The 27,345-nt window shown below is 40.4% G+C and overlaps 2 protein-coding genes and 1 long non-coding RNA gene across 6 annotated transcripts in view; 2 read left to right on the top strand and 1 right to left on the bottom strand.

Annotated features, from left to right (window-relative positions):
• The window catches only part of LOC141755882 (uncharacterized), a 490,132-nt gene that overhangs the window by 199,131 nt on the left and 263,656 nt on the right, over nt 1-27,345 (top strand). The gene's annotated exons all lie outside the window — the stretch shown is intronic.
• The window catches only part of LOC141755875 (MAM domain-containing glycosylphosphatidylinositol anchor protein 2), a 310,559-nt gene that overhangs the window by 136,267 nt on the left and 146,947 nt on the right, over nt 1-27,345 (top strand). The gene's annotated exons all lie outside the window — the stretch shown is intronic.
• On the bottom strand, nt 7,977-11,561 carry LOC141755844 (low choriolytic enzyme-like). Of its 3 annotated transcripts, none has more exons than XM_074615117.1 (8): nt 11,490-11,561; nt 11,295-11,313; nt 11,138-11,224; nt 9,990-10,136; nt 9,775-9,892; nt 8,400-8,578; nt 8,222-8,303; nt 7,977-8,112 (listed from the first exon to the last, which is right to left on the bottom strand). In XM_074615117.1, exons 1-8 carry the CDS (start codon nt 11,559-11,561, stop codon nt 7,977-7,979), a joined length of 840 nt encoding a protein of 279 aa, XP_074471218.1. The 3 variants fall into 3 exon arrangements, with proteins under 3 accessions (XP_074471218.1, XP_074471220.1, XP_074471219.1); XM_074615119.1 differs by having other exon boundaries at nt 11,138-11,191; XM_074615118.1 differs by lacking the exon at nt 11,295-11,313 and having other exon boundaries at nt 11,138-11,222.

Here is a 27,345-nt window from a genome sequence, read left to right as displayed (position 1 = left end):
ATTGTCTGCGGCGAGATGATGGAAGTACATTTGGGGGCAAGAGGATGTGCGGAGAAACACAATGAGCACAGAGCGGAGCCCACAAACATGCCATCAGAGTGGATTTCATAGAAATAACATTTCTAAAGGCTTTTGACTTTTGAACTTCGTTTTCGGTGGTTTAGCCGCTTTTGCGAGGAGCTTGATCCCGGCTGTTTGTTTGTCACACGCGTTACGTTTCACTTTTTTTCCCTGGAAGCACAACGCTGCTGCATTAATTACGGCTTTAATTGGGCGATATACAAGTATACTAAGTTAAAAATATCTTAAATGTGCAACACATCTCTGCAGGGATACTATGTCCTCCTAGGAACATTATGTTGTAAACAAAGAAAAAAGAAGCATTTAGATTAAAAAAAAAAAGAACATAATTTCTCCTTATTGGCTATATCTGGGAGCGCTATAATTCTAAAAGCACATTTGTTTTTTCAACACTTAAAACATGTAAACATGCTACCTTTAGGGGATCGCACACCAACACTGTCGGGAATTGCATCATCATTTCGTCATCATCAATGTCTGTTTGCACATTTTATTCTATTTTTCATCTCCACTCACGATACAACAGTGCTATGATTAAAACTACAGTTTGATTGCAAACGGCGATCCAATTTATTGGCTTAAAAGTGATTAGGGAGCCATCAGCAAAAACTTAATTAAGCACATTTGCAAAAAAACTGGGGGATGTATAATCAAGCGAAAATCAGAAACAGCTGTCGGACGATCGCAATCCACCTGGGTTTATTGGCAAGTCTACCAAGGACAGAGAGAGTGAAGTACAGCCTAATGCCGCGATAATTAGCTGAAACAGTACGAGTAGGCGTCCTGCCTATGAAAGCAAGAGAGGCGCTATTAATATAACGTGGAATAAATGGCCTCGCAAGGCTTCACGGGGATCGGAAGCTGTCATCCACTCGGCTGCTCATAGAAGTCAGACTCATACAACCTGTGTAATTGCCACGTATAATTGCTACATTTCAAGGTTGTAATTATATTTCTATAGCCGTAATTATACAATCCCACCTTTAGTATGCACGTTTAAATGCACTGATCCACTGCTCACAGTACAGTATAGGACATGCTGACGTGCACACATAAGCACTAACATGCTAACTTGGCTTTTAGCAGTTAGAGAACATACTTAGCATGCCTGTGTGTAACACGCAGACACACACATGGTCGCATCATCACTGTTGATGCACATATACATTTGGACATTTCTGCAAGAATTACATTTCTCGGGAATTGGATGGCGAGCACTCCTGTTCTGGAAACCCCCCTTATTGTCAATCTACCTAGCAAAGCCATCCATCCTCTGAGTGCTCTAGGTATCTAGTTTGTGGCTGTAAAGTTTCATGAGGCTGTGATTATCCTAGAGGTCACCACAGGTCATTTTATACAGTGAGGTCAAGTTTAAAAAAAAATGGTCTCACTATATGAAATGGCTACTATGGGAACTAACATCACACATGAATACAGTTAGGCTCATTGGCTCCACAAGAGTCTCAGCTTTACAGTGATACCCACTCAATCAATTCCAAAACTGTTTAGGGACCCCAGTATGCAGAAATATTCAAATATACCTTTTTAGTATTGGTGAAAATAACACATTTATACTGCATTCAAGAAACTGCATGTAATTATCATAAAGTGGGTATGTCTGTAAAGGGCTTGTGGGTACCCATGTGGGCATGTATGTAAAGGGGAGACTCGTGGGTACCCATAGAACCCATTTTCATTCACATATCTTGAGGTCAGAGGTCAAGGAACCCTTTTGAAAACCGCCATGCTAGTTTTTCCTCGCCAAAATTTAGCCTAACTTCGGAGCATTATTTGGCCTCCTTCCCGACGAGCTGGCATGACATGGTTGGTACCAATGGATTCCTTAGGTTTTGTAATTTCATATGATACCAGTAAGCAGTAACCAGTTTTGTGGACCAAATGTTGCCCAGAACAACTATAATCTCCTGTAGTACCCATGCAGCTACTAGTCAAATGGAGGGATGATTCATTACATTGTGCACTGTCCTTGGTGCTGAAGTGATTTCACTGTAATCAAAGTATTTCTGTTTGACTGTGTGGCTGTAATCGCGTCCCTGTTGTTATTCCCAGTGTATCGGTTCTGTATGGCAGAATACTGTGTGTATTATTTCCTTCAGTTGGCAGCAAGATTGAGCGTATGTGCTGTATTTCAAAGTGGCGTCACTTGTGACTTTTTTCTTAATTAACTTGAATGGCACAATATGGATCCAGGCTAACATGATACGCACTAGTTTAAATCACCAGAAAAAAAGTGTTTAAGAGAGCTCTCTCACCCTCCTTCAGGCAGCTATCTGGTTCTATTAGGCAGGAATTGATTACCAACCAGGCAAAGTGGCCACCTGACCCTCAAGGGCCCCAAGTTGTCTGTGGCAACTTTGCTGTAATTTGTCCAATTAACTTTAACCTTTAAATTAACTTGGTATACAAATCCTATTATCACACTGCTATTTAATTAATATTCGAGTGTTAGCAGCTACACCGCTAGCTGTTTGAGCTTCCTACAATCGGTACAGTGGTTTCTTTGGTGAGAGGCTAACCGGCTGTAGAAATACTCTTTTTAAACTGCAGGTCAATCCTGTTGATTGTAAAAAATAGTTTACCTGGCTTACCGTACTTTTATTCGGAAACCTTTCCAAAGGCTTTGTTGACGTATTATTTTTTTTTTAAATATTTGTCTACATAAAAATGTTATCAATAAGACCTTTAATACTGTTGAGAGCTTCTTCTGTGACGTCGCAGCCGGCTGCACTCACATTTGTTGCACTGAACGAAGTGATTTCTGTTGTAACGCGTCTGCGTCGTCGTCGTCCCGCTATGATGCACGCGACTCGGCTTAGAGGGGAAACAATCAGAAGGATGAGAGATCAGCGACTCCCCGTGAATAAACCTGCCAATTTGTCAGGCCAACGGCTATTGGGCTCTCTGCCTCTCGTCATTGCCACAGTCGCTGCTTTGATTCATCAGTTTCAGTGTTGCCTTCCTCTGATTACTGTCCCAGTCACTCCGTCTTACTCCCCGGTCTCATTGTTCCCTCTCTCTATTTGTCTCGTCTTATCTCCCCCATCCTTTTTCTTCACCCTTAACCGCTTCCCACTCTTTCTCATTCTCCACGCCTTCTCTCTCTCTCTGTCTTTATCTTAACATCCCCACCCCCTCCCACCCCCAACCCCATCCCCATCCCCATCCCCATCCCCATCCCCATCCCCATCCCCATCCCCATCCCAATCCCCATCTCTTCCTCTGTCCCCCTTCTCATCAGACACACACAGAGAGTGATGCACAAACACCATCCCTCACATCTCCAATGAGTACCTTGTTATCATCTTGTCCCCACAGCGGCTTTCTGTCTGGCTCCGTCTCAGCTTGGATTCCGTCACTAATGGGACCGCATCATTTTCGACAGCTGCAATTCCTCAGCGCTGACAAACAGAGATGTGGTGCGGCTCTCGCGAACACAGCTCAGAGGGATTGTAGACTAATGCCTCAGTCTGATTTACACATTTACAAAGGCCTTTTTAAAACATCATTTCTCTTTGACGTAGACAGGATGGGGGTTGTATAGAAAATGCCACGTGGCCTGTAAAGACACCATACGTATACACACACCTCACTCTTTCCTTTAGAGTCTCCTCATGTCACCTCATCTCACTGTCTTCTCAAATGTCCCTTTTTTTTTAATTTAAAAGTAATATCAGCCAGTATCAGGGAACACAATGCATGAAATATGTATGAGATTTGAGAATGCAGTGACAACAGACAGTAACTTGTCAGTGTGCTATTCTAGGTTCAGACATCTTAGAAGTTGGTATATGGCTCCTTGGGCTCCTCAGATCTTGCAGAAGAGAAGCTAAGCGAAACTTCATGAAAGCTTCAACAATAGCGCGTGTTAGAGTTTGGCTGCCTTCGATCTCTCAGCCCCGCTAATCGTTTCCACTGGGTCCTGCAGGGCAACAACAAAGGCTCCCAGTATTTGTATGCCAATCTGTTATTTCTTTTGATTGGGTCCTTAACTAAATTTACTTGTTTTTTGCGAGCGCTGCTTTCATCCCTCCTCAAAAGGGGCACTTAGCAGCTGACTCGCTTGTGACCCAGGACAGGCTTTGAAAACAGAAGCGCACCACAGATTGCAAAAAAATCAAATGATCTACGTAAACAACTGTTTGTGTTGTTTTATTATTAATTTCCCTACTGGTTATCCTGTAATGTTCAGGAGGGAAGCTACCATGTGTTATTTATATAGTTTAAAGCAGCAGTGGGTAGAATTGGAGCAAATGTGATTTAAAAAAAAAAAGTTCTTTTTATAAAACGGTCACTATATCCTGACAGTAGTGCATGAGACAGGAGGGAAACAACCAATCAGACCTGAGCCGGAGCCTGCCGTCTCTGAGCAGCTGTCAATCACTCGCAAACTCCGACAGTCAAACTAAGGAGCGCTGATCAAATATGAATCAATATTATGTTAGTGTAATGCCTATTTCTCGCATCAAATGTTTTCAGAAACATCTTGTAGTGTACTCCTTAACTGTAAAATGAGAAAGTTTGTGACATGCCATGTTGAGATCAGTTGAGGAAATACCAAGCACTGCCCACTGGCCAGAGGAAACTTTCTCATTTTACAGCTAAACCGTGCACTACAAGATGTTTCTGAAAACATTTGAGGCGAGAAATATGCATTACAGTACCAGAATCTTGATTCATATTTGATCAGCGCTGCCTAGTTTTTACCATTTGATTTGAGTTTGCGAGTTTCACAAAGCAGTGACTGACAGCTGCTGTAGAACAGCTGCTCGACTCTGATTGGTTGTTCCCTTCCGGCGAGGTGACATCTTGCAAATGATGTTAGGAACACAGGAGGACACAGAGGAACATGATTTGATTCACAGATTATCTCTCTCATGCACCACTGTCAGGATATACTGTCTGTTTTATAAAAATAACTTGCAGTTTTCAACTTTACTCACATGCCCATGTGTACGTTTAAGTTACTGGTGTAATATTAATGTAAGAAAGTGTGGATAAAAGCCACAGTCCTCCTTCTGTGCAAAAAAAATATAGTGTGTATCCAGCAGTCTGAGGTAAAGTAGACAAATGTTAAAGTAGACAAAGTTAGTCTTTTTAGTACATAATTCTCTATTTATGTTTCCCCACAGTGTTTCTTTGCGGAGCTGCTGCAGAAGGGATAGCAACAAAAAGAAGAATTTTGTACTAAAAGACTGTAACTTAGCTCACTCTTTCCCTCTCTTTATTTACAGGCTTGAGGTTATTTTTTTTTTGTAAAGAACATTTTTTTTTTCCAGGAAGGAAAAGGTCTAAACCTTGTTCATAGAAAAAAAAAACTCTGAAACAGTCTCCAAGGTTGGACTGGATAAGACGGTAGCACCACTCAGAGAACATTTTAATTTCCTAGCGGTGGGTTTTAGGCAACTCACGCAGCGGACTGAGGAGAGCTGTGTGTTGAAGCTTATCGTGTTTGAAGAGAGGCAGGTACACTGATCTGTGTTAATAACGTGGCGGTAAGAGCCGCTCAGCCGGCCGGCGGTTATGGCCCGCCAGCATATTACCAGCGACATCACAGATCAGGCTGCATTTGGCCCACGCTCGGCCGGCTCTCATTAGACCTGACAACCTACAGGAGACCCTGCTGGTCGTACACACACTGTCCTTTAAAGAGCGGTCAAAGAGCATCCGTAAGAGCATTTACAGACAGACAGTGCTTTAAAGCTGTTACCAAATAACAGTAATGCTAGGTAATATTCTGAAGATCAGGCTTCCATTTAGTGTTTCATAAGGCCTCAGTAACACCGAAACCACAGGAGGCAGACTAGCGAACAATCAAAGGAAAGATAAATATTCCATTCGATGTGTTTCAGTTTACGTCAGCCTCCCGGTCCAGAGAGATCACGCTCATTAGACTCCAGTTTCATTGAACGTTCGCTGATTTTCAGTGTGTTCCGATGGTGGCCTGTTTGTACTTCAGTCCTGGGATCTCGGGCTCATCGCTAATCTTATTTTAATCATGATTTTTCAGAAATACTCTAATTTATAGCCGGGCCGAGAGTCTCCCGGAGCTTCTTGGAGCGTGAGCAGAGCCGCAGCGTTAAATATTTCAATAAACAAGTAGATTTTAAATATTTCATGCGCAGAACGATTGATATGAACTGAAACTACTTTATGAAACATTAAAGGCCCTGTGTCCATCTGAACTCTACACATTCATTGGCTTTCCCACAGCACTACTGTGCCATGGCCTCTTTAGCTGCATTTAAGCCAGAACACTGGAGGACTACATGCGATGCTGTCGTGATTGTTAGTGCATTCATACATCACGGGATGAGGGAAATTTGCTTAATAGGAATCTGTTCTGTCTCTCTCTCTCCCAGGCATTCTCCTCCCTTATCTCACCCCGCCACTCCCCCGCCACTCCTTTCTCACCCAACGCTGCTCTCTACAGAAGGATAACATTGCGTAGGATTTCAAAGGATGGTAAAAAAAAAAAAAAAACACATTCAAGAGTGTGGGATGTGGCTAAGTGAAAAAAAAAACTGTCTCTGCAGTGTTGGGGAGTTGTAGGAGCGGGGTTTATCTTGTGTCCTAACACGTCTATGCCTTTCTGCAGAGACTGAATATACTGCAGTACTGATTCTCTCTGATACAACACTGTACTCTTCACTTGTGTACAAATCCCAAACTTAATTACTATGAGCCGAAATGGAAATGAACTCAATTATGAAGATACTGCCACATATTTGCCCTTCAGTCTTTTTTTTTTTGTATCTAATTAAATTCATCAGTGTCTTTTGCCAACATTCCCCAACTTTGTTTTCATACGGAAAGTAAAATGGACTAATAGGAAAAAAAGTAGTGATAACAAATATAAAATGTTATTTGCAACCGGATTTTATTGCATTTAAAGTTGTTCCTAATGAATGAAGATAAATAGTTTTTATAACAGTCATAATCAGACAGGATCTTCATCGATGTCATCCATCCTTCTGTACATCAATAAAAAATAATTTTAGTATTAATTGAATTTGAGCCCCAATGAGCATCACAATATTGAAGCAATTAAATCAAACATATCCGTAGCACTTTATTTTTTTGTCACTGGCACTCCAGTTAGGTAGTTAATCCATAAAGTTTGGGGGTTTGCCGAAAACAGATGAATGGTCAGAATCGAAGAAGCAGAGCCCAAGATATATTGACTTGAAGAACCCTATTATGGCTCAACACTTCCCAGAATGCAACTTCAAAGTGTCTTTCGTTAAACTTCATGCCTCCAGTTTGTAATGCTGCTTTCTGTTATATTTGTACTCCCCAAACAATTTTCTTTGACACCTTGAAGTGTAACTTCACTCCCAGGTCTGAGTCCACCCACTGCATAAATTAGAAAAATGGTAAAAAAGTGGGCAAGGAGCTGAGAGATGAAACCACGCCTACTTCCGTATGACGAAAAGCCTCGACGCAGCGTCGACAAATAGCTACAGTTGCTTGGAAAATGGTGATATGGGGCACAGAATTTGATGAATTTACTTTATATCAGACGACAAATGAGACAAAAATTACTGATTATTGACTTGGACAAGATTAGGGCAAAGCCATTGTTGAGCCATTTTCAACCATGAAATGCCGATTTTTTTTAAAATTTGGTAAGAAATGTCAACATTAACACCAGTGTTTCATCACAATTCAGTCATATTTAGTCTATAACTTAAAAAAAAACACGTTTAAGTTTGCAGTTACATTTTAAATTGATGGACTACCTGTTTAAACTTGGCTATTTTTATAGAACACAAAATTGCTACATATATTGTACTGTCAAATAAATGACAAAAGACAAAATAATGAAGCAAACCATTTTATTGTCATACTGTCACATTAAAACATACAGTAATATTCTAGTAATTCCCGCACTTGTAGAGCCGGTTGATCCTGAGAATGTCTATTTTGGACAGTTCGTCTCTCTGTCCGATGGGGACAGAGGAGTCAGGGATGGGAATTATGGTCTCCGATCGACGCTTCCCAAAGGCATTTCTGCAGATTTGGACAATGAGAATCATTAAAAAAAAAAAGAATCATTCATAAATGTTGTTCTAGAATAGAATAAAGTTCTGCATTGACTTGATCTGATTAAGTGTTTTACCTTCCGTAGTGCATTATAGAGGAGTAGTCATACGGAGTGTTGAGATTATTCGTGTCCTGCTTTCGGAAGTTGTAGACGGAAACTGTTGACAAAAAAAAAAAAGATTAATAAATAGCTAACAGACGAACAAATGTATCAATCAATCATAAAAAAAACAACTCTGCAGTGAGATTCTTACATTTATAGACGTTATCCCAGTTGATTTTGACATACTGGTCGCGGTCGCTCCGAGTGTGTTCGTGGTAGAAACCCAGCGCGTGCAGCAGTTCGTGCTGGATGATGCCGTGACGTACGCAGCCGAACCTCTGCAGTGACAGCACCTGCTTGCCTCCAGTAGTGCCCAGTAAAGAGGAACAGCTAATAGTGGAGAGACCAACAGAGAGGATTTATTTGACAATTTGATTCATAAATTCATGTAATTTCCATTATCAACAACCCTGTGTGTACATGCTTAAATAATGATCTTTCTGATGATGCTTTTTGATGAGGATTTATGTAGTTTTGTGGCTGTTAGTATAGCTGGGAGCTGAGTTGTGGCTGTCAACTACAGATGCATCATTCGAACAACAAGCTAAACTTGCAGTGTGTTCTTTCAAATGTTTGGGTTGCATTTCGACCAACTAAAGGTAAGAGGGCTGGATAAAAAAAAAAAACACTTCCTGCCATAGTTAAAAGCAAGAATGATGCATGTTACAGCTTTAACCTCCAGACTGAAAGAGACACAACATGATTAGACTCATAAGTCAGTTTTCATATGCTTCTTTGCATTTGTTTTGCATCTCTTTGTGGCCGTTGTGCGTCTCTTTGTAGCTGGTTTGCATCTCTTTGTGGCCGTTGTGCGTCTCTTTGTAGCTGGTTTGCATCTCTCTGTAACCCTTTTGCATCTCTTTGTAGCCATTTTGAATCTCTTTGTAGCCCATTTTGCATCTCTTTGTAGCCGTTTTGCATTTCTTTGTAGCCGTATTGCATTGCTTTTACTGACAATCCTCTGCACAGATATACTAAATACTAGAACATGCTATACAAGAAGGAAAACCACGAAGGAAAGCTGAGATCCAGAGCTGTTCTGCTGTCAAACTCATTCAAATAGCTTTACTAATGTTACTGTATTTGAATTAAATGCGGCTGTAGCCTTAGTATGCTGTGCAGCTGTGATATGAAGGGGGAAAAAAAATCAACAACAACAAACATTGGATTGGATTTAGTTTGCAGATACTCAATATCAGATATGTTAATGTCAATGTTTCCTTTGGCTCCTGGGATTCTGCCCGGTTGGTGCGATCTCAAACACGAAAGTTGTCCTCCTAACTTTTCAGTATATTCAGTCGCCTAAACTGGAACTTAGTGTGTTGTTGAAATATGCAGAGCCTGATCCAACTGGCACATAAATGGATATGATAAAGTGAAATATAATATTCATAGTTAAATGTTTAAGATAAATATTAATAGATACATATTTTTACTGTTCACATTCCCCTTAACAAACTGTCCCACTACTTAAACGTCTGCACTTTTTCCCTTCAGATGCAGCAGTGCTTTAGTCATTGACTCACCCAGATTTTGGCTCAACGCTCAAGTACGCCCTCTGAGTTTCACGTGGGATGAAGCGAATGCAGGTCTTGCATTCAAAGTCCTTCATGGCGCCTAAAATCTCACTCCTCTCGGTGTCGTCTGCAATTGTGAATAAAAGTAGTTCATTAGTAACATCACAGATCCAGCGTGTGAAAGAGACTTCAATGGGCAGAACCTTTAAAGAGTAAAAACCCACCATATTCTTGGTTTATGAGGAAAGGGATTTCCACATTCCCGTTAGCAGACTTCCGCCACAGACAGGTGTATCTTTTGCTAAAACACTTCATAGCATTCCTGGTTCTTGGAATCAACACGTCTCCTTCCAGCAGAAAATCACTAGATCCTATTAGAAGAAAATAAAATGTGTTTTAATCTAACTGGCAGAATATCAGTAGAATCAAAGCTGTTTGGCGAAAATGTGTTCCAGTGTATGTGGTTTCAATCAGGGGGCGATTCTAGGATCACACCTTTATGAGAATGTGGCATGTGTACAGTCAAGGGCGTAGGTTTCGTTTCAACATTTGGGGGGACACATATTAAGCGAGAGGTCTGGGGAGTGTCAAACACATAGTTTCATGCTTCCTGGTGAATTTTCTGCATCACGTTATGGTGGAAATGTCTTTATGTAAAGGAAAACACTAAATTCAGGCGCCAGCTGACAATTTAAATTATAATATATAGCGGGTCAACAGTATATGTCTCATAGAAGTGGTGTACATCATTTGAAAGCTTGGAACATGAAGATTAATTTGAGATGCAGTTCAGCACTGTGTGTCAAGTTGTTCTAGTCATTAATGAGAAATAAACCAAATTAATTAATTAAAATAAATTATGGAAGTGCATAAGGGTTTAGATCATTATAATGGAAGTATATGAGGGCCATTTCCATGCTCTATTATGTCTCATAAGTTGCTGCAGCACTTTTGGGGTTGCAAAAAACTGCATGTTTTTCATACCAGTTTTCTCTCGCCAAAATGGAGCCTAATTTTGGAGCATTATTTAGCCTCCTTCCCGACGAGCTAATATAACACGGTTGATACCAATGGATTCCTTACCTCTAGTTTTATATAATACCAATATCTTCACTTGAGTTAAGATTGACCCCACGACAGCCTCTTAAACACACTAATGTCAGACTGGATTGCCGGCGATCCTGCTGGTCTCGAAGGGTTTGATCATTATTTTTTAGGGATGCTGAGATGAAATTGAGGTGTGCTTGAGCATCCCTAAAAAGAGTCTAAAATTACCAGGGCTTTCAATTATTACTTATAGAAATTCTGCACTAGTATTGTGTGAAACTAAAGGTCCCACGCTGTCCGTGTGATATCAAGATTGAATACTTACCATTGTTCATCCTCAGAATAGTTGAGGTCAGATCCTCCATTTCAGAATCATCCACTGAAATGGAAGCAAAACAAAAGTCATACAACTCTGTTTTCACAATGAACACACAGTATTATACCTCATAGATTTGCTCGGTTAGTGAGGTTTGGTCACTTACCATTATTAGCATCATGATCCTGTGAAAAGAAATGTAAAAAATAAACCATTTGAGTTAATTTTACAGCACTTAAGCATACTCCAATGCAATGATCTCGACAAAGATAGACACCAATGATATGGGGAATGTGTCATTCAGTACATACAGTGCATGCAAGCTGTCCTACGCTGCTATATTTAGTGAGTTATTTCTTACATTGCCCTCGTGAGCGTTGCAAAGGCCCAAAAGCAGCAGTACAAGAAGAGAAGTCGTTGTTCTGGGATCCATTTTTGTCGCTTCTGAGACTTGTCACACCGGGGACTGATGCTCTAGCCCAGTCGGGGCTGAGATTATATGCAGGCTGTCGGCGTTTGTCTGTGTACTGAGATCAGTGGTAGGTGTTCAATGGGCTCTGTCTTAGACACACAGCTGATGGGAGTGCCCTGCCCACCCTGGCCCACTGTTGCCACACAGGGATAATCTTATTCTGGGGGGATTACAGCACAATGACCACGGGCTGCTGTCGGCTCGCTTAGCATCAGATTTCAGATGGCCTTTTTAACCAGCAGGGGATCCGCGTACGCGATCTGGGCCTGTCCTGAAGTTTTATTCTAAAAATAACAGATACACCATTTAGAATGTTTCTTATTAGATATTTGCAGGCATTGAGGCGAAATGGCAATGTAGATTTTAAACCTTTTCCTAACCAAACAGCAAAATAAAAGACTATTTCAGTACTAAAGAATGAATAGGGAGTGTTGTTTTATTATATGTGGTGTCTCAAAATAGAGCTGAAGCAATTAATTGATTAGCTGATCAAATGAATTGGAATATACTGTATGATAATATATACATTTTTCAAGATAAAAAAAACACATATTTGCTGGTTACAACTTCTCACATGTGAGTTTGTGCTGCTTTTCTTTGTCATATATACTCGTACATTGACTAGATTTGGGTTTTGGACCCATGTTCAAACAAAATCATCAATTTGATGATGTCACCTCGGGCTATGGGAAATTGTGATGGACATTTGTGACATTTTATTTGATTAATCAAGAAAATAATCAGCAGATTAATCCACATGAAAGCAGCCCTTTTAAAATAAACCTGAATAGTTTTTCCACTACATTTTCAGAAGAAGCAGAACAATTACATAAACACATGCTTAATTTGACCAAAATATGCACTGAAAATGATAAAAGTAATGATTATTACAATAATGATAATGAGGGGCATTGTTTGGGCAGCAAGAAAGAGATAAACTAACAGAACAAAGTAAATCCCATAATGAATACTAATAAATCATCCTCTGCAGTTGTTTTAATACTGGGATCACATCATAATTTGTTGTCTCCGTAGTTTATTTTTTTGCCCCAAAAATCTTCTTAATACCAAATTAATTGCATGAATTTTCATAAAGTGACAAAAAAACGTTTATTTTGAAGTAAAAATCAAGTTTCTGGTTTGATTTGTGAACATCTCTTTGGTTTGGAGCTGCTGTGCAGCGACTCCCCTCACTGCTGCTGAGTTTCTCTTCTAGCCAGGACATTTTATTTTATTTTATGCCAAAGAGCAATTTATTTCTCTATCGGTATCAGAACAAACTTGCTTCTTGATCCGAGTATGAGCACTTAAAAGCTTGATCACTAACTGCTGCAGATACTATCAGTGCATCTCTGAACAAAACCCTCATTTCCTGTTAAACTAAACAGCCACTGTGGCCTTTACAGGCCTTTAGATTCCACAAAGAGCTTTTTAGTTTACACTGGGTGTGACCTACTGTTATGAGGCTCCATTTAAAGTGTGTTGTTTCAAATAATAATAATGGCTCAATTAGTGACTGGCTATAAAGTCCTGGATTCATTATTGAAGCTCTGCTGCTGCATCAGTGATCTCAGCTGGAGAGGCCGAGCCACCTTGGCCACCAGACTGTAATGATCTAAAAACTGCTTTCTAAAAACTCCAAATCCAGAAATGGGTTGTTTAGAAAGATGAGTATTCAGATTTATTGGATGGCACGCTCATAAATCATCAGCTTCCAGTGGATTGTTTACAGGAGAAGAGGGATGCTGTCTGGCTTCATAGTGCCATAAACAGTTTTAGGATCTGATTTCGCATGTCAAGGCCGGCAGCTTCAAACGGAGATTCCATCACGGCAACCTTTATATGGCGTGGTCCTCCGCGGTACATCACAATAATGTGGCATTTATTATCGGAGAACAAAAATTGCACTCTGTGTGTGTGTGTGTGTTTTTAAAGAGAGACGAACTGCAGGTGCTGTTTGTGTGAACTCCCTTTACTGCAAGCCCAATGAGGATTTTACAATGTTTGCATCATGCATTTTGCACATTCATGGGTATATATATATATGTGTGTGTGTGTGTGTCCTGTATTTCTGTGCCTGTCCAATTGGGGTGATCCGCGTCGGTGCACAGGTAATCCAATTTGTGTTTTAGAGACACAGCACAGCACGAGTAATTCTCAATGATGTATGACCCATCCATTCGGTTGAGCTTTATTCCTAATGCCCCTCCAACTGCAGGGGGAAGTAGATCTTATTCAATTGGCTGTCAGTCTAGTGCTAACCGCAATTTTTCATTTCTCTCCAAACATCTGCACTTTGTTAAGCGGACGGGTAGCCTCAGAAAACAATCAGTTGTCTCAGTAAAAGTATAGTGGAAGACTTTCAAAGTGTCATATTTAGCTTTATTTTTCATTCTTTTCTCTTTGGCTCTTCCTATACTTTTCTTTTTTTGACGGTTTCAATGGACTTAAACTTCAACTATGACTTTGTTCTCATTTCAAACACATTTCAAAGTCAACAGAGAACAGCATTTGGGGCACTGTTCACATGTATTTTAACCACAGCAAACATTACAAGACAAAGACGGACAAATATGTTATATTTACGGAACAGCAATCGTACATCTTAGGGTGTTAACAGTCTGGATTTTCTTAAATTTAAAAAAAAATCCTGCCGCCAAACTGCAACCATGTTGACTTCATAAAACCAAAAATCTACTGCTGCACCATGTTGCTGAAACTGACATTTACAGAGGCACATTTTGCAGGTTTTTATGATGGGAATGGCAGGGCTGCAGGACAGCATCATATGATGATAATATTGTTTGAAATGTCGTCACCTACTGAACACTGGACATGGAAATATGATTTTTTAGGCTGATTTTTTAGGCTGTTAAAGTAATAGGATTGTCTTGTAAATTTAAAAGACTAACATTTTAGTCGTAAAAAAGGAGACGTAAATGATACTAATAGATTAGAGCTGGAAGAATTACTGGATTGTTCGACTGGTAGATCGCTTCATCGTTTGAGTCATTTTTCAATCACAAATGTGATACATGCTGTGGTTCCAACCACAGACTGCATATAAGAAGTGGACGTAGTCACCGTGACGTCACCCATTGGTTGTGGACTGCCGTTTTGAAGCCTTGAGTTCGACATTTTGGCGGTCGCAAACTTGGCAACCTTTAGATCAGAAAGTAGCCACGCCCTAAAGCATACCCTGCTTTATGGTCTATTTGACTCTAAATGGGACCATAATTTACTAAATGAACATCATGCTGTATTGAAGGAGACTTGAAACTAGCGATTGAGACCATAAACTCATGTTTACAATGTTTACTGAGGTAATAATACAAGTGAGAAGTAGGGTCTTCTATACAATCAGACTTCTTTTTGCAACCAGAGGAGTCGCCCCCTGCTGGCTATTAGAAAGAATGCAAGTTTAAGGCGCTTCACTTTTCCGACCCCGGAGGTTGCCCAATGGTTCCAGTTCCTCCAGCTTGAGGATGTGCTGCCTTTCTTTGTCTCATTCGGTAGTAAATTGAATAGAGCTGAAGCAAGTAGTGGATTAATTGATCAGTCAATCAACACAACATCAATCAGTCCTTTTCAATTAAAGAAACAACATTCTCTGATTCCAGCTTCTCTAATGTTTAAAAACTGAATATCATTTTGTTTCAGGCTTTTGGTTGGACAACAAAAGACACTTGAAGGCATCACATTGAGCTGTGGAAAATTATTTTTCATTATTCTATTACTCTGTAGATGAAATCTATAATATTACTTAGTTGCAGCTCTACACAAAATGTTAAATATATCTCTCATTTCACTGTGACTCCAGCAGTATTAGGAGGTGGATTGTGTGTGGTGGGAGGAAGTGGAACAGATGGGGACTTTTGGCACATTGTTCCCAAACACCAAACAACAGCGACGGCGTTACCCTATTAGCCCTCCATCGTGCTAGAGTACGTCTCTGTCTTTCTCTCTGACACTACGTGGGCAGCCAAGGACAACAGTCAATGAGCAATATCAATTTACGTAATGGACTATTAAACAATGTGCTTAACATTTAGAATGGCTGCACTGGTGTTCAGTGGGAGTGTGTGCCAGGAAGTCCGCTGCCATGAGAACCGCCCTGTGAAATGAAACACATTAGAGTGCTCTGCTGCCTCTTACTCACTCATAGCTCCTTCTCCTCCGACAGTTGGTCGTCTCAGCCGACACAGATGCCCTTCTTACTCGCCTTTAACTCGGCATGTGACCGCATGGCATGGCAAAATAACAATCAACTGTTTTGTCCACGGCATTTACGTCGTACATCCCCTGTGATCCAACTAATTATGTATTTTTTTTTACAAGCAAGTCTTCAAATAAGCCAGATATTTGCTGTCTAATTTCTCATCTAATCTGCTTTTTTACAGCAGTATTGAATTTATTTATTTTTTCCTCCGACAAAATCTTTGAAGACTTTCTAAAAGTAGCTCCCCGTCTGTCTCTTTTCTTCCTCCCTCTTTGTTCTGGAGTCAATCTATGGAGGTAAACATCTTGTTCACACTAATTGACATTCAGACAAACAGGAACAAATATATTGAGTATGAACACCGTCTTAATTGGTGTGAATTACCAGACTTGTAAGAGCCATGCGAATAGTAATTTAAATCAGGTGCATTATTGTAGTAATGCAATTGATTAAGCCGCGATCCGGTCGCACAGTCCATTCAGGGACTAATTGTGGTTGATGGATGAGGTGTCGAGTGCTTTATGAGGCAGATTTGAAAATTATACTGTAAAAGGTCTTTGTGTTGAGAGAAATAGCATTGAGGGTGAAAAGATGTAGTGAACGAGTTAACTTTGTCTTGTCTTTGAGGGCTTGGCTGGTCAAAATGTGAACAGATAGCATATTATTTGGTGACTCCAAAATAATGATTCCAAACTGTGGTTGGTTGTTGAATTTTTTCAACTTATTCAGATCATTTTCAGAGAAAAAAAACTCACTTTAACTTCACAAAACTTCACGTCATCATACGTAATCATCTCGCCCAGTCCAGTGTTTTGATTGGTGGCCTTTACTCCAATATATGCCTTGCTCAAGGGTATCTCAAAAACGTTGTTTAGGGAGGGCAGAGTGTGACTCATCCACTTCTCCCGCCCACGTTTCCCCGGCCCTGTCTAGAACTGATGATGTTAGAGAAGTGTTTTGCAAGCCCATTTCCCTCCCTCCAGGCTTCAGTCACTGATATAAACCCATTCTGTTCGCATTTCAGTGCACATTATATATTTATTGAAATATGTAGAACACTTATAAAATAATCTATAATAAAACATATGTGTACCTCTCAACCCTTGTTTTAAAGAAGCACAGCTTCCATCGACCGAAAAGCTTGTTTTTCATTGTCATTATTTCTGTAGACATCAGCACTGAAACTATAGGGATGCACCGATACAGATACTGACTCACATAGCTGGATCGGTTATCGGTCACAATGGGGCTGATCTATTCAATTAAATTATATATTTATATACTATATACATTATATACTGTAATTTCAATTCTTTTTAGTTTTTAGTTTGGTAATTTAATTCAGTTTTGACCAATTTGCTTTAAAAGGTTTACACTTGAATTGTAATTTCTGTTAATTTTGAAAAAAAAAATTACCAAGTTCCTGGCGTATAATTTATTATTTTGATAATAAATAACAATTCAATTAATGTATATCTATGTATAAACAGTATTTGTTACATTTTGTTTTACAAAGTTAGTAAAGCAATGTTTAAGTCAAGCCTGATGATGCCTTACAAATAAAAGACTGATCCCAGTCCACACACAGTGAGGCATAAAGCTTATTAATTAAACACTGGTATTGGATCGGTACTCGGTATCGGTCGATACCCAAAGCCAGGGAATCGCTATCGGTATCGTGACTGAAAAAGTCGGATCGCTTAATCAAACTTACGATATATTATTGCATTGTGCTCAATATAGATTAGAACTAAATAAAGATTTGCTTCTTATGTAAATATCCTAAACGTTGATGAATATAAGTGAAGCAGATATACTGGAATTCAACTCAAAATAAATTTGATTTAGAAATTATTAGGGATCCCGATCAACCTTTTTCCATATACCTATTGTCACTTATACTCATTTGTTTTGAAATTACTTTGGTGATTATCTATCCCCATCATCACATCAAAAATGTGTCCAATACTTTTGTTTTATGATCAAATACCTACCAAACTAATGACATTTCAATCAGCCTCAGCTGTACTCTGTGTGTAGTGCTTATTAGCAGATGTCAGCATGCTAACACACTATACTAAGAGGTGAACCTGGTAAATACCTGCTAAACATCAGCACTGTCTTTGTCAGCATGTTAGCATGCTGATGTTCGTATTCAGCTCAAAGCCTGACTGTGCTTAAGTACACAGAGCTGCTATCACGCCTGTAGACTCTTAATCTTGTTACCAATGCAAATACTGCTGCACATCTGTAACCAGCTGTGTTGATTTCACCATAGGTGCCAAACTGTAGGCCTGTACTGGCTTAACTGTAGTGTTTTGCTGTTTGTATGGCTTCCGGTCACACCCAGGCTAATGGGTGTTCTCTGTTAGTGCACAGCTTATTGTATCAGGTTACACAGTGCCGGGGTCTTATCTGCCTAGTCAGGTGCATGAGGATGTTTTTAAACCACCCTCGTGGTTTACTTTTTGATATTTTGGGCACGTTATGTGGTGAGTAAAGTAGCGGAGGTAATGGGGAAACATGAGCACAGTATGAAAGACATTCTTTGAATATAAGATCAGGAGGTCTGTTCCAGTAAAAAGCACCACAGTACGCCTGTGTGCTTTAATGGAGTGGCTCTTGCAGTCGTGAGTTATTCTTGCTTAAAGTGAAACTGCATCCGTATTACACGTAACATCCGCTTGTTTATCCTCTTCTGATCTTTCAAGAGTGATTTTAAATTATTATACCGATTTTATTAAACATTTTGCTACATTTTTATTTGGATTTGAATGTCTAAAATACTGTATGTGATAGAATATGTGATGACAAAAAACTCAAAATTCAATTCAGAATGCATACATGGTTCTCGTGGGAGAATAATTTCACATCATAATCATTTTTTTTTTTTTTCATTTTGGTTTTCTTCTTCTTGTCTCTTAATGTTCTCTGATTATTTCACCTCCGTCTTTAAACGCCCCAGTCAGTCTATATGAGCTTACTTACTTACGTTTTTCACCCAAATGTAGGAAATCCCCTAATGAGGCTTTAGGCGCTGCTATTTTTCATCTCCATCGTTTCGCTGAGCTGTATTTAACATCACATGGAATAAGCACCCTTCAGTTAACAAGACTCAGTGGAAAAATTCAAATTCATTAAATCTCAAAAACTCTCAGACCCAAATTAATTTGCAACAAGACTGCAACAGTTTGTGTTTTGTGATATTACACTATGTGCCTAGTCAATTGGTTTCGACTTTTTGGTGAAGTGCTGCAGTGTACTAACGTGAACTAAATGGGCATTTCCCAGCTCTGTGCTGCTGATATAGGAAGACCTGTAGCCCTCGTTTCCAAGAGCGTAGCTCAGCGAGAGATCTCCAAAACCCATTTCCTGCCTGGCTTAGAATAATGAGGTGTTAGAGCCTGCCGGCAGGGCTTAGCCGCACACCTCCCCAATGGAAAAGTTATGGATGGTATACAGTCACACTCACACACACACACACACACACACACACACACTCAAAGACATGGACGTATGCCCCCTGGAGGTGTTATGGATAGCTGCATATTGCAAAGGCAGCCAGCAGGCAGCACTGTCAACCAGCCTGCGCTGTGGGCCTTGATAGGACAATCAGTTCACTCCGGAGTCGCCACAGCCAATCATCAGACAGTTTCTTGGCGGGAAGCACCCAATCTTCAGAGGGCTGCCAGACACTCTATCCTCAGTGTGCTGTTGCTGGCTCGCTACTAGCCAACCATAAAGAAAGCCGGTGCCTTGCATCAGCCAATCGTGTGAGTGTTGGCCAGAGTTAGGCCTATCGACAGAGAACTGCTGCGCGGTTTCAGCCAATCTGGGCTTTATCCTTCCCTACAGATGTCCGATTAGTGTTGTTTAGGGAAATCAAACCGCCACAACAGGCCCGCCATGCCAATGTGGCAACGTGAACGGACAGACTGGTAGAATGGGATAGGAAAAACCCACAAAGGTGTACTTAACTGTAACACTGTGATACTCTGTCAGTGAGTGTTTGTAGAGTGTTGTAGCATTGTTGGTATAGGCAAAGTAGAGTTTCACACCTTCGCTTCATGACCTTCCTTAACAATACCATGAGCTAGCAGGCACTGCTTAACCGTCGAGGTCTTTTTTTAATGATGTTCTAAATTTACCAGCTTGTACTCGTAAAAGCCTGCAAGTTTTTTATCCTCAGAAACCTTTACTGGCAAGGACGTGTGGAATGATCTCTGGTCATGGTCAGTTTAATGGGCTTATAACACATGCCTGCGCCTTACATTGACATAGGCATTAGATCAGACGATAGTACAGAGGTTTTAGTGCTACTCAAGTGTTCTGTTTCCCCTGTAAAATGTAGTCGGCATTTTTATATGTTGCAGCGTTTGCACTTGCAGTAGCAAAAAGTGATAACAGCACCTGAAATCTCTGCCCCATTCTAGAAGTAAATAAGCCATTTCCCATTAAACAGACTTTACATTCTCTCATCTTCTTCTGCTTTTACCACACACTTTAAGGCAAACTTGGCAGATACTCTTTTTCTGTAACTCTTTGTAGTTTTACACCTTTTTTATAGCATAAAATGTGCAAAGCTCTGAAAATAAGATGCTTCTTTAATTCTTGGAGAAGCCAGAGAATGTTTTAAATTATACTTATACAAATATTTTTAGTTACCGCTCCATTATATTATGGTGGAAAAGCATAAAGATTAAGGCTAAAATACACCTTTTTCACAGGAGACACACATTTTCCTTTTTTTTTTGGCAGTGCTGGTGGCTGAACCGGATGACATTTTATACCACTATGATTATTTCTTTGTAGTCTGAGAGAAAGTATATTTCAAACACTTCTGTGCTCCCTTGCAATGCTGAAAATCTGACAGTATGCATTCCAGCAAACTGTATGAATAGAGAGAATGAATGATAGGGAAGTGAGTTACAGGTGGCTTTCAGGTTTAGCATCAACATACTCAAACAGAACGGGCTATTCACCTAGCTAAATACAATCAAATAGTTCCCTGTATTAATAAATTCATTAGTCTTTAGAATGTTAGAAAAAAAGTGAAAACTGTCCATTATTCTTTAAACGTGCTAAATTCGATATCCAGCACATTAATATAGCAGCAAACAACTATTTGCTATGTAAAGATATAGAGGAGTAATGTCTACCTGAGCAGAGGATGTTGCTGTCCCTCTGTGCGTGTTGTGTTCAGAGCTTCTTCTTGCTTTGTTTACATAGCCGGGCCGGCCACGCATGCTTTTAGTGCATGTGAGAGTTTCCCACTGGCTAGCTCACGGGCTCTGCACTCCCACGGCGGTTACAGCTGATAATGCTGTACCGACTGATGGCATCGCCGCAGAAGCGTAGTGACCAATCTCCACAGCTTAACACTGTTAGCTGTGTCAGCATTTTCGCTGTTGTTTTGGCACTGTTTCGTGCTGTTAGCTGCGAGCCGCGCCATGTTGACAGTCGTTTAGAGGCAATAATAATGCTCCCAATTCCGTATTTAGCACCTTTAACAGACTCCAAGTTGATTTTTTCAAATTGTTTGTTTTGTCAAACAATTTACTATCACAGACGACCAAGAAAACCACCAAATATTCACATTTAGAAGCTGAAAACAGCAAATGTTTGGCATTTTTGCCCGATTATCAAAACTGTTGCTGATTCATTTTCTGTTAATTGACAAACCGTCTGTTTCTGAACTACTTGGAATCTTGGGAATTAAATCTTATAAGGTTATAGGGCTGTCCCAAATCCCATTTTTGGGTTTCGAAGACATGTTCTTCTGTCTGTCTCCATCTCAGCGCCACTACTGCACCACTGTTCACACATGTACCTCTACACACAACAAACAGCGATATCCGCCTGAGAATAACTAATAATAATTAATGTTGAATATGAATAATGATTAATGTTGTGAGCTTATTCCTTATTTAATGGGCTATTTGGGGATTTATACATTATAATTATATACTTTTATAAAAACACAAACAAAGCATTGGAATACTGATTTGGAGATCGATTACCATTGCAATGGTCGAAGCTTCAAAGCATTCGGGTCAGCCCTATATGGTTACATGCTCAAAGTGCTAGTGTTGCATGTAAAGGAACCCAGGGACAATGAATCCAATAAGGTAGATTTCATGCATTGAGTTATGTGTATGCATTCGCTTCAGTGTTAGTTTAGGTAATATATGCCTGTTTGGTTTGGTTGGCTTGATGCTTACATTGTGTGTAGGCAGGCAGCAGGCATATAGCTGCGTGTGTTTGCAGTGGGCTCTCCCTGCATGGCAACTGCTGTATGCTTCAGCACCACGGACAGAGACAGCAGCGTCACAGCACTGCTGCAAAACCAAACACCAAAGAGCATCTGATATTCTGTGCTGTTAACTTCACACGGAGTAAAAAACCCAAGTTATACATCGAATGAAACCAACGGGGCTCGTCGTATGTGTCGTTTCCTCAAGATGGGCTCGCATGACATGAAGCTTGCGTGAACATAATGAATGCAGCTGTATGCAGTCAAGCTCAATAACCCCCCTGCTGTAGAGTGGCGTAATGTGGGAGCAAAGATGAATCTGTCCTCTAAATCTCCCCACCTTCACCCTCCACAGTCATCTCTCTTTCCTCCCTCTCCGTCTCAGCAGGGCTTTGGCAGGTTCACATTGGCCTACTTTTAGAGTAACAAGGTGTGTGTGTGTGTGGATGGGTATATGTGTTTTTTATGATTGTGTGTGCATGTCTGTTCCCTATAAATAGCACCTCTGCGAGCCACAGCTGTGCACGGTTTGTTCTGTGCTCTTACGGAGTCTGTGTCCGTCGAACGATCGGACAAATGAACCCGTCCGTTGTGCTAATGAGCTATCTTAAGTACCCGATTTACAGTAAGCTTCATTTTGTCCCTTTGTGCCACAAAACAACCACCTGACACGTCTCCCTTGATTGTAATGATGACCGTCTTTCTTTTCCGCTGAGATGGACAAACGTGTTTTTCTGTGATGCTGCAGTCTTGTATGAATGTGTGTGTTTTTTTTTTCTTCTTTGCAGCCCACAGTACACACACACCACACCGTGTGATAGATGATCTGTGCTGATAGTGCGAAGCCGGATCTATACAGAGTCTCATTTACAATAACAGTGTAGGCTGAGGAGTGCATGCGAGTGCATTACAGTGTGTAATCAATACGCTCTGTCAACCCCTGATGTAATAATATGCATGTGCTGCTGGCACACCATTTCTAGCGCCCCTACACACATGGATGACCCCACGGATGAGTTGCTTCTCAATTATACAGTAGGAAAGGGCTGGGTGCGGTGTTAGCTTACACTTTCTAAAGTGTTAGGCACGGGGAAAGGAGAGTGAATAAATGATTGTGTGACAATGTTGGCAATGGACCGTGTTTACGGATTCTCACAGTTAAAATCCATTAAATTCACACTGATACACAGTCGGGACTGTTTTTAATCATAACACGGCTCACGTTCTGATTTAATATGGGTGTGTCTGCTCTGCTATGGCATGAAAGAGGGATGGAAATTTCAATCTATATCTGTAATGCACACTCTGTGGTCTCTATAGATTTATTAAGGGTTTGACATAACCCTGTAGTGCATTTTGGTTGAGTCATACATAATGTAGGACTCGTACACTACTGCTACTTTCAAACTTAAAGCTGCACTAATCGATATTTTTATATTAGCCATGGATTAAAAGACTGTGCAATGTGAGAGGGGTCACTCGTAGTGACAGACATGGTCAGCTCTACGGAGAGTTTAAGAGTCTTACTGCTCATTATTTTTGGTTTTATGACCTGCAACTTTACTGTTCAGGTTGAGTCCCTCCTCTCTCATCAAACTAGTTTCCAGTAGCAGCTAATTTAATTGAAAAAAAAACTCTGAGAAAACAACTGAATGCTGTCTTGTCAGCACCACAACACAACAAACAGATAAAGTTGGTGAACACAGTGGAGCATTTAGCTGCTAAAAAGCCAGACATATCCCTCAGGAGTTGGTGGAGACCAAAACGGAGCTTAAAGTGATAGTTTGGGTGTTTTGAAGTGGGGTTGTAGGTGTATTACTTACAGTAGATGATGGTCGGTGTGCCCCCAGTATCAAGAAACAGACAGCAGTACCGACACCAGAGCAAAGCAATATAGTGCTGTGGACGGGGACGGCAGCAAAACATATTTTAGCCACCTGTAAGAAAGGCTATATCGCGATACACGATATATATCGCGATATTCAAATATCCCCTAAGCACTTCATAAATGCTCAATTTAACCCTTTAATGCATACAATCACACCAATATGATGATTATTGTAGTCACTGTAGCACACTGTATGTCTGCATTAAAACATTCCTGTTTATATTCATTAGTGGTTTCTTTTGGAACAATTTTAATCTCGCGCTCTAGCAGCGGTGGACTGTAGGCTACTCAAGTACTGTACTTAAGTACGGAGCAGGGGACCGCCCCTCCCAACAGCGAAAGAGGGAACAGCGAGCCCTCCCTTAATGGCCATGTGGGGCCACGAGCCACAGCAGATAATATGTCAATGTTGTGTTTAAAACCTGTTCCACGGCCCCCAAGTAGCCACACAAATAAATTGTTGCTGATTTAATTTAGAGATATTTGAACACTATAGAAGAATGTATGCTATTGCATTAAAGCAATAATGTGTAACTTTTGAATAAATAAATAAATAACATAATTTTATTACAAATAAAAAGTTAAATTCATAAGCAATACAACATGTTTTTGTTCATTTTAATATACTCAGGAAATTTGCTGTTACAGCCTTTAACTCGGTCTGATATGACCAGTAACTTATGGTGGCTAATGTAGCTAATATTAGCAAACTTTAGATATCGCTGTGCAACTGACATTTCAGAGTCAATTTGCTTCTAACTTCTCATACCGAAGAGAAGAAATCGTAGTGAGTCAAACCACAGCGTCTGCCAACGTTAATCTGTTTAATAACTCTTTGATAAAGCAGTGACGTGTATGAAAATTTTTACAGTTAACAGCGACGACCTGGGGCAGAAGTCTGTTTCTATTGGGTCAAACAAGTTAAATGTGTCTTCATTATCACAGCTCGTGTGTGAAAATGTTATTTATTAAAAAAAATTTTTTTTTCAAAACTCATAATTTTTGCATTATCTATCATATTTGAGCAGCTTAATAAAGCTAAACTTATTTTTGTGTTATCACTAAGCTTTTTTTATGTTGGCATTGTTAAGTTTTATCATACAGCTGAAATTGACTTTTCTCCCACAGTCCCTTTTATTACTAACTGGAAGTTTATTTTGAGTGGTGGCAGAATCGATAATGAATTTTGGTGTGATAACAAAAAACAATTATTTTTAACATTTGTTACGGTATGCATATTGCATATGTTTTTTCTCCTTCTGTTCCTCACTATCTGGCTCTCCCCACTCTGAGAAGGTGATTACGGAACGCCAGAAAACCAGCAGGAATTGGTTAGTGGTCCTGAGGGGTTGGTCTGAGAACATTAAGCCCACAGCGACAACGAGCCCCAGCTGTTGGCATTTTTTTTTTTTTTTTACATTCATTTGTTTGTCAAATTTAGAGTCTCTACCAGTGGCGGCCGGCCAATAGAGGGCCACGGGGCCTGGCCCCACCCACCTTGAGCCACCAAAAAAAAAAAAAAAAATTATAAAATTATTAATTCTAAAAATTCTAAAAATTGTCAATATGTGTGTTTTTGACCTATGGAATATACCCGTAATATTTGTAAAATAGGATAACTGCGCCAAATATCTGCTTTCCTCCTTGAACTCTCTGCTAGTGCACCTCTCAGCTGCTCTGCTGCACGTGCACTTTCTGGGGCCAAATGGATTTGGCCCAAGGAAGGCGGGTCTAATAAGCAGTACAGCCAATCACTGATTAAAGATATATGATTACAAGCATGAATGACATACAATTCATCCAATCAGCGCCGTAAAAAAGACTTCCGGGAGGGCCAAACTGATTTGGCCCATGGTGTGCGCGCGCACGTTCACGTGTGTCTCTCTCTGTTCTCGTCAGGGCTCATGTCAGTTCTCGCGTGATCTTGTCTTCTCGTCTCTCGCTTCTCTCCACTTCTCTTCTCTCACAGCCCATTTTAACGGCATGACAATGGAACAGCCAAGCACTAGTAGCGCTACTCTTGCAAGACTCAACCCTAACCCTTGCCACTCAGAAGGACAGAAGAGCAAAGTTCCTTTATAAATGATCTGTCGTATGTTATATTAACATACTGAATTGTATGAATAAGATGTCCTTATGTCAGTGTTGGAATAAATGATAAAAATGTAACTGCAAAGTAGTAATGCGTTTTTGATACCTTTTTTTGCATTGAATCGTACTAGGATGTTTGTTGAAATTGATTGGCCCTACCCAAAAAAAAATCCACCAGCCGCCACTGGTCTCTACCATTGCCAGGAAGCCCCTCTGCCACTCAGGCACTCCACAACCGTGGTGACAAGGCTGCTTTTAGCCAAATCCAATTTAATCTCCACTGGCGGTAGTGGATAAAGCTGTCTCCATCTCCCCCAACTGAGGCCAAGGAAGGCTAGTCACTCCAGTGGGAGCTGCTCATTCAACACACATAACACACACACACATGCATGTGTGGACTAAACTACACACTGCACTAAACCAACAGTCTAACATGCACAATTATATGTGTAGAGGCAGTCTCTTATTCTCCCCGTCTCCTACCTTTTTCTCTCCCCGTTGTGTGTTTCTGCAGAGGGGGGAAATGATGTCACTGTTATGGAAATGAGATAATGAAATGAAAAAGAGAGGCACATCTGAGACTCCAGCTCCGAGCCTGCAGCTCCTCCGCTTCCTTTTTTTTTTTTAAGAAAAAAAAAACCCTTATAGTTATCAGGAAGCTGAGTGCGTGTGTGCCTGCAGATGGTAGGGTGGGTGTTAAGGGGAGTGCGGGGGAGTGACACTACAGCCCGAGATGCACATTCATGCAAATTTCCCTTCTTAACCCACAGGTTCATGACAACATTTGCTCGACATTTGCAACAACCGCCGTTTAATCACGAGTGCTTATAGAGCAAATAAACAAGTGATTTCAGAATAACTCTGCATTAGTTTGACTGTGAAGATCCACTCAATATTTAGCATCGATTTCTTTTTTCCCCTCTGCACTGTTTTGCACTTCTAACATCAGTGTGAGTGGCAGATGTGCTTCTTATGCCAATGCCAACTCCCCGACCGGCACAAAAAAGTGTCTAATTAACATCCAAATGTGCCACCAGCAGAATTGTTTATTTCAGCTCATTGCTCCCAAACGACCTCTGCTCTGCTACTCCACATACATGACCACCCACTCATTTCACGTCCCGTACGTTTGCTCTGGTGGGATCTGGGGAGTAGAAAAAGGGTGCTGGAAGGTTTATTATTGAATAATTGGCCTTAAACATGTACTTTTAAATCCAAATAGAAGTTTTAGCGGACTGTTGGGGGTTGATTTACTGTGGATACTTTAAGTACAGTGGGCTGATAATACTACCCT

Source organism: Sebastes fasciatus, chromosome 18, assembly GCF_043250625.1.
Source record: "Sebastes fasciatus isolate fSebFas1 chromosome 18, fSebFas1.pri, whole genome shotgun sequence".
Taxonomy (NCBI): Eukaryota; Metazoa; Chordata; class Actinopteri; order Perciformes; family Sebastidae; genus Sebastes; species Sebastes fasciatus.
The sequence above is the reverse complement of the archived record's forward strand: the minus strand, read 5'-3'. Positions and strand labels throughout refer to the sequence as shown.

Excerpts from the sequence above, each read along its gene's own strand:
- LOC141755844 (XM_074615117.1), bottom strand. The coding sequence starts at position 11,561 with ATGGATCCCAGAACAACGACTTCTCTTCTTGTACTGCTGCTTTTGGGC. Across the intron at positions 10,137-11,137 it reads TATTCTGAGGATGAACAATG|GATCTAGTGATTTTCTGCTG; the intron begins GTAAGTATTCAA and ends TTCTTCTAATAG. Across the intron at positions 8,113-8,221 it reads TCTATAATGCACTACGGAAG|AAATGCCTTTGGGAAGCGTC; the intron begins GTAAAACACTTA and ends CCAAATCTGCAG.